This window comes from Lynx rufus, unplaced genomic scaffold, assembly GCF_022079265.1.
Source record: "Lynx rufus isolate CCGP_SWC_20201006 ecotype Redwood Valley unplaced genomic scaffold, mLynRuf1.p SCAF_2, whole genome shotgun sequence".
NCBI classification, from domain to species: Eukaryota; Metazoa; Chordata; class Mammalia; order Carnivora; family Felidae; genus Lynx; species Lynx rufus.
Genome location: NW_025814834.1, coordinates 149,219,983 through 149,227,823, shown reverse-complemented (window position 1 = coordinate 149,227,823; position 7,841 = coordinate 149,219,983). Strand labels below are relative to the sequence as shown.

The 7,841-nt window shown below is 38.1% G+C and overlaps 1 protein-coding gene across 2 annotated transcripts in view; it reads right to left on the bottom strand.

Annotated features, from left to right (window-relative positions):
• Positions 1-5,708: 5,708 nt before the first annotated feature.
• SELENOF (selenoprotein F) overlaps positions 5,709-7,841 on the bottom strand; it is a 57,917-nt gene continuing 55,784 nt past the window's right edge. Inside the window, exon 5 of one of the 2 annotated variants that reach the window (XM_047083776.1) lies at positions 5,709-6,583. In XM_047083776.1, the coding sequence (XP_046939732.1) occupies positions 6,452-6,583 (132 nt within the window). In that variant the 3' untranslated portion in view covers positions 5,709-6,451. The remainder of the gene's footprint in view (positions 6,584-7,841) is intronic. The other variant, XM_047083779.1, reaches the window with a different exon arrangement.

The window sequence follows — 7,841 nt, the reverse complement described above, 5'->3', positions numbered from 1 at the left end:
GGTGGTTTTAAAACATGGCTCCAAAAATCCAAAAAAACATGGCTCTAAAACATGACACTCCTCCACTGAGTTTACGTCTCCTTCCCCTCAATCTAAGCTCTGTGACTGCTTGACTCATAGAATATGGTGAAAGTGACATCGTGTCATTTTGGGGCCCAGGCCTTGAGAAATAGGGTTTTCACTTCCTGCTTCTTAGAAAGATGCTTGCTTTTGGAACCCAGGCACCATGCTGTGAGAAAGCCTACACTGCCTAACGATATAGAATTTACAGTCAGTGCCAGTTTGCCAGCTCCGAGTGGCCCATCTTGGAAGTGGATCGTCTTGTCCCAGTTGAGCTAGTTCAGTTGATGCCTGATGGAGCAGAAATGAGCTGCCCTCACTGAGCCCTGCCCAAAGTATTTATCTGTGAGCAAAATAATTAGGGTTTAAACCACTTAAAGTTTTGGTGTGATTTGTTATGCAGTAAAAGAAACTAGACTAGATGGTTGGCTGGGGTCTGGCTGGGCCTGTGGAGTAAGATGTAGCTAATACCAAGTGGGTAGGCAAAGGGTAGAGATGGACAGAGATTTCGTTCCATATGGGAAAGAACTGAGAATTCTGTATTGTTGGACTAAGATGCAGAGATAAAATATCCACTTTAAAGTGGATGAGTTAGGAAAACACAGAAATCAGATCAGCCTCAGTATCCAGATGTTCAAGCCAGGAAGGAAGAAATGGAAGCACAATTCAGGCCAGGATAATGGATTTCAAAATCTTGAGTGGCAAACAGGATAGTCTAGTTTGGTATTCATGGGCATATGGGCGTTCAGGCAACTGGAAAGTTCAGGCAACTGGAACCAGGGACTTAGGTGAAAAGTCTGAGTATCGGAGGAGATCGAACCAGTTCCAAGAACTCTGGTAACCGTTACAATGGAGGTGGTGACAGAAAAGGCTTGGATGTTGAGTCAAATAGTTCCAAGACTAGAGCTCCACGGTCTTTCACTGGAGCTAGAATTGAGATTTGTGCTTAGCTTAAAGATGGCAAGGAGGAATGCCTGAGTGTAGTGTGAACTAAGACACTTCCTCTTAGTCCACATAACTAGTGAATATTTTAAGAATCCTTTTAGTATGTGCACAAATGAATATTGGACTCAAAGCAAGTTGTATACTAAAGGTTCCCGAAGAGGTTATTAGTCCTTGGTGAAAGCTAAGTGTTTATGTAGGCATAAATATTTGTTGATTGTTTATGACCTTTGGAGTTGGCCTTATTGGATTTTGTCATTCCCCGGCTCAAGGTTTTATTCTGAAAGCAACTTAGAATACAGCTGAATTCTTAGATGACATGTATTGGATCCTCCCTGCCTACACTCATGACCTCATTTCCTACTACCCTTTCCTCTGGTTAACTTGCTTCCAGACACATTGGCCTTCTTTCAGGTATGTGGCTTCCAAACTTTCTACTAAGCTCTCCCTTCTGACTGGAAGACATTTTAATTCACTCTTTACCTGGAGAGCTTCTATTCATATTTTAGACCTCAGTTTAAATATCACGTCCTTCAGAGCTCCCTAAGCTCATTAGTTTCCTTTGTAGTTCTTTTCTAGTAACTTTTTCTTCTTTACTTTTACCATAATTGTTATATTTGTGCTTTTATTTAATTGTTGGCTCTCATTAGAATGTGACCTCTACTAGATGTGGGGACATTAGTTTTTAAAAAAAATTTTTTTTTTTTTTTTTAGCTTTTATTTATTTTTGAGGCAGAGAGAGAGCATGAACGGGGGAGGGTCAGAGAGAGAGGGAGACACAGAATCTGAAACAGGCTCCAGGCTCTGAGCGGTCAGCACAGAGCCCGACGCGGGGCTCGAACTCACGGACCGCGAGATCATGACCTGAGCCGAAGTCGGACGCTTAACCCACTGAGCCACCCGGGCACCCCGGGACATTAGTTTTTTTAATGACTGAGGTTGGGAAAGAGAGTAAAGTGACAGTAGGGCAGGTAAAATTGAGAGAATAAAGAACTGAAAGACAATTACAGTCTGAAGACAGGTTAATGGGGGGCAAAGCACTTAACACATCTCAGTAGCCCCTGATGATGAGACTATAAAATGAGTACTCTTAATGAGAGATCAAGAAATTTAGGACCTACAGAAAGTGGAACCCTGTACATTTGCTGGTGGGAACGTAAAATGGTGTAGCCACTTTGGAAGTTTGGCTGTGCCTCAAAAAGTTAAACATAGATAGTATGATTCAGCAGTTCCCTTCCTAGTAATAGACCTAAGAGAAATGAAAGTTAATTCTATACACAAACTTGTACATGAGTACATATAGCTGCATTATTCATAACAGCCCCAAAGTGGAAACAATCAAAATGTCTACCAAATAATGGATAAAATACGGTACAGTCATACAAAGGAATATTAGCCATAAAAAGGAATGAAGCACTGATGATACATGCTGTAATATGGATGAGCCTTGAGGACATACTAAATGAAAGACGTGAGCCAAGTAACCACATATTGGATGATTCCATTTATATGAAATATCCAGAATAGGAAAACCCACTTGGACAGAAAAGCAGGATTAGTGGTTGTCAGGGCTGGGGGTAGGTGGGTGTGGGAGTCACTGCCAATAGGTATAGGAATTCTTTTTGAGATGATGAAAATGTTCTAAATTTAGTGGATGATGATTGCACAATTCTGTATATATACTAAAAAAACACTGAATTGCATACTCTAAGTGGGTAATGTGAATTGTATCTCAATAAAAATGTACAGTAATAGTCCATTTCCAGTACTTATGGTAGTTCTATAAAGTTGCTGCAAAGCTGAATTAACAGGTAACAGACCCTTGCTCTCAGGGGACATACAGGCAGGGTTAAGTTCCTGGAAGCTGTTGGTCACAAAATTTTTGTCAACCTATTTGTGTTTCTATTTGAAGACACTTGAAGCATACGGTTGATTTTATCACCACTGAACTCACGGCCCCTAGCACTGTAACTCATGCCTCAACAAAACTCTAAAATGCCTCTTTTCCATAAGGTGCATTGTAGCCTTTTTGCTCGTATTAGGAACACTAGACAGCACTTTAGTGCTCAGCTTGGGGCCATTTTAAAAGGCTAAATCAACAAAAAGCACAAAAATACAAAAAACGTGGCATTAAATAGACTATGAAAAGGCTATTTGTCTACAGCATGAGAGCTGAAATAAGGCAGTGTCACTTGTTTGACTTTAGCTGGGAATGTGTGCATTGGGGGATTCAAATTTTTTGCTGCTCTGCACACATCTGTGAATGACTTTAAAACTGCCTTGGGTATTAGGATCGTGGGGTTATAGACAGTTTTATTACTTTTTTATTACATTTTTAAAAAATGCTTAATTTTGAGAGCGAGCGAGCATGTGTGAAAGCGGAGGAAGGGCAGAGAGAGCCAGAGACAGAACCCAAAGCAGGCTTCAGGCTCTGAGCTGTCAGCACAGAGCCCGATGCAGGGCATGAACTCATGAACCACGAGATCATGACCTGAGCTGAAGTCGGACGCTTAACCAACTGAATCACCCAGGCGCCCCTAAAATGCTTATATTTAATCAGCAAAAGTCTAGTCTGAATTTTTGGGCACAAATGCAGGCCTTCTCCCAGAACAAGTCCTCTGTCACCACAGAATGTAATTAGAATGCACTTTAGAATTCTCAAGTAAAAGAACTACTTACCTAGCTGTGCTCCTATCTGGAACCTGTACCCCTTCTCTCCATGTATTTGCTTTCACGTACAAGGTAAGGCCGATTTTACTTTCCAAAGTTTTGCAGTATTTGCTTTCAAAAGCATTTTCTGCATTTTAGTATCTTTTAATTTTAGATTAGCTTTTAAACCTCAAATCCTCTTAAAACAAATGCTAGTTTTTGTTCGTAGTTCCTTTTATGAGGCTTTTGCCAAATTCAGGAATTTAGAGATAAACTGTTTTAGGTTATATGTAACACTTTGGCAGGGGGAACAAATTTATAAGTATCAAGTATTACATATTCATATTTGTGAACATAAATAAGCTTAATCAAATGTCAGAACTGGGCTACAAAATGACACTTTTGGATCAGTATTTTTCTCTTTCCTGGTAATCATTTTTTTTAAAAAGGGCTTTCAGGTGTCCTTTGGTTGGAACTGGTGAAAAAGTCAGAATTGGCTGATTCAGTGAACCTCACAGTTAAAATAGTGGAGCTTGGTAGAAAACAGTTATTTATCAACTCAAGAACTTCAAGTTCTAAGATCCTGTGGGGTTCTTTAGCCTCTTTTGATCTCTCATAATAACTTGAATATAATAACTTTAAAGGACTTTTTAAACTTCTCGTCACTGTTTTTTTTTTTTAAACCAATGCCAGATACTCATTTAATTGGCTCTCCCTGCCCAGACAGCAGTCCAATTAGTGTCCTGTGCCAATCCAGAAGTTTTGAAATGTCACCCCTTCTGTTCATCTGTATGTGGTAGCACCTCCTTGTGCTGCTTTTTCCACTGTCCATGACTGCTTCCCCTGCCTCTTGTTCTGAAGTAACAACAGCCACTGGGAATTAGTGCCACACTATCCAGGGTCTTGTACTATCACGATGGTTCTTCCCATTCTCTAAATGATCAAAGATAGATCACAGTCTGTTTGTCAAGACTTCTCATATATTGATTAACCAACTTGCCTAGGGTTTATTCTCTTCATGGCTTTAATAAACATACTTTTAAGTATGTTTTAAGTACTTTTAAGTGCTATTAAATGCTAGTAAAAATTAACCAATCTCTATTAAAATATTCTATATACAGTTTTCTGGTAGAGTTGTCTTTTAAATTTTTTTTTTTTTTCAACGTTTATTTATTTTTGGGACAGAGAGAGACAGAGCATGAACGGGGGAGGGGCAGAGAGAGAGGGAGACACAGAATCGGAAACAGGCTCCAGGCTCTGAGCCATCAGCCCAGAGCCCGACGCGGGGCTCGAACTCACGGACCGCGAGATCGTGACCTGGCTGAAGTCGGACGCTTAACCGACTGCGCCACCCAGGCGCCCCTCTGGTAGAGTTGTCTTTAAAGACTTCCAAATATCCTTCATTTAGATGGTTTAATTCTCGATTTATTTTTAAAGTTTCCAGATTAAAATAATTTATCCTAAGATTAAGCTGACATAATAAGATTAGACCAATTTGATAAGTTAGTAAGAGGTTTAAATGACCTAAATTCATTTGGATGAATGTTGTTCTGAGTGAACCATCAAACAGAGGGTCAAGCAACAAAAATCATTTTTTAAAAATGAATGTTTATTTCTGTGAGAGCATGCACACACATGTGGATATGGGGGAGCGAAAGGGGAAGAGAGAATCCCAAGCAGGCTCCATGCTCAGCCCAGAGCCTGATGTGGAGTTTGAATTCACAAACTGTGAGATGAGGACCTGAGCCGAAGCTTAACCAATTGAGCCACTCAGGTGCCCCAAGAAAAATCATTTTTAATAGTGCATAAAAATTGTCTTTTGAAATATTCCTTATAGAAGGTATCAATAAAAATGTGTTCACGGATGAAAGCAATTTAGAGAAATAAAAATATTGCAAATATAAAGCAACATTACCCACAATAAGTTTCAAGCAGTGTAGCCATTTTAATAATTTGGATAAAAAAGGAAGGGCCTCTACGAAAAGAACATAAAAAATACACTGAGAAATGTATCATTTTTTAGACATGAAAGAACAAATCAGAATTTCAAATTCTCATTGATTTTTGAAACTTTATTGATATTTTGGTCTTAAAAACGATCATTTCTAAATTGGCTTTTCTGTAAGTAGGTAAAGCACAAAAATTTGCTAAATATCATCAGATCCACACAAATCCTCATGAAGGTTTTCTGTGTAGTCTTCATTAATGCAAATCGTTGTGAATGTTTCCCTCTTACTGTAGATCTTGAATCTGTTTTACAATAATGAAGCCATAAAGTTTTAACGCAACACATTCATTATAAACTATAACATTTCTTTTCAAAGGAATGCTGGGTATTACAAAAATATGAGAGAATCTGAGAATCAGGCAATCTGTTGAGGCTCAGTCTATCTTATTTGCTTTGTAGTTTTTTGTTATTACTTTCAAAGAGCACACAGTGCATGGATGAGGCACAGCAATCCTCTCCCTTATTAACCTCCCGGATTTAAAAATCTGTCCTTTGTAAAACTGGACCAATTATTACAAACCATCATTTGCCTAATTAACCACAGGTCTATTACAAAGCATTTTGTTAGTGGTCCCAACAACTATAGGAGGATGGAACTTTATTAAAAACGAGTTTTGTTAAGCGTGCCAAATCCCTGGGTAACGTGAGCTGTGCTGCCACTTAACTGTTAATTAGATGTTTAATGCCTCACAGAAAAAGAAAGAGAAGGAAGCAAAACTACAATATTCTCTAGGTACTGTAATATTTCATTTGATAAAGTCACAAAAGGATAGGACAAAATTGAAGCAAGATTTATATGCGTTCCAACTTTTCACTCAGGAATTCCTCTACACTGTCTGTGTTCCACTTGAGGATGCTTAGTTCTTCAGCAATGTTCCCATTGTCGTCCAAAAGCTTTAATACAGGGTCTGAACCACGAACATACTACAAAAAAGAAGGACAATAATGAATCATTATTATCTGCTTGGAAGAGGCTTCTCAGCCTCAACCCAAACCCAAACCAATTCAATCCAGCTTAACCCAATAAAAATAAGGCTTACAGGACATCACAACAGGTCTTCCGGGATTTCAAAAAAAAAAAAAAAAAAAAAAAAAAAAAATCACATTTACCTCTAAAAAGAAAAACACCTGTCGGTAGCAAGATCATTTGAGATTTAAGATTAAATGTAACATATTTATTGCATACACTTAAATTCTAGATGAATTCTAGATGAGCTTAAAACTTAGAGGAGGCAGACAAGTTCCAAATGAGAATGACTGGAAGTAGGCTGTGCACACAAATTATCAGAATTCTGTATTGGATTTTAAATTTTCTTTAAGAAATCCAATGATTTTGTTGTTATAATTAGTTGACTAATATTTTGACAGAATGGAGAAATTCTAACTCTGGCTAAATGTGATCAACACCATCAACAAACATATCCCAATTCATTTCAAAATCAATCTTCATTGCTAAATTAAGTAGAACTACATTAACTAAAGATGTAGCAGTGATGATGAAAGCAGCTCTTAGACCTTTCAGCAATTTATGCTTTAGTTTTTCTAGATTGTGAACTCTAGAGCTGGAGACAAGCTCTGATGTGATTACCAGCATTTGGTACATTCTCAACCCATTTGTGGAGTTCAGAAATATAGGCCCTCTAGGTTAACGAATCAATAACAATACTATGTAATCATTTTTGGTTAATTATCTACAAAGTAAAAGATTTGACTATTCAAAACCTCATTTTAGTCTACAAGAGATAAACATGTAGAATGTAGTTGTAAAAATCCTCAACCAAGTATTGTCAAGTCTAACAATGTATAAAGGAATTATATGCCATGGTCAATTTAGATTTATTCCAGGTATACAAGCCTGGCACAACATTTGAGAATCAATGGACATAATATATCGTCCCCAATAGGCTAAATAGGAAAAATACATCAGTAGATGCAGAAAAAGACATCCAGTTGCATGCTTCAACCTGGATGCTAAGTGAATTAAGTCAGCCATGAAAGGACAAATACTGCATGATTCAACTCCTATAAGGTATCTAAAGTAGTGAAAATCACATAAACAAAGTAGAAGGGTGGTTGGCCAAGGGCTGGGAGGAGGAGAGGGGGAATTAGTGTTTTATGGGTATAGAGTTTGTTTTGCCAGATGAAAAAATTCTACAGATTTGTTGCACAAGGTGAATATACT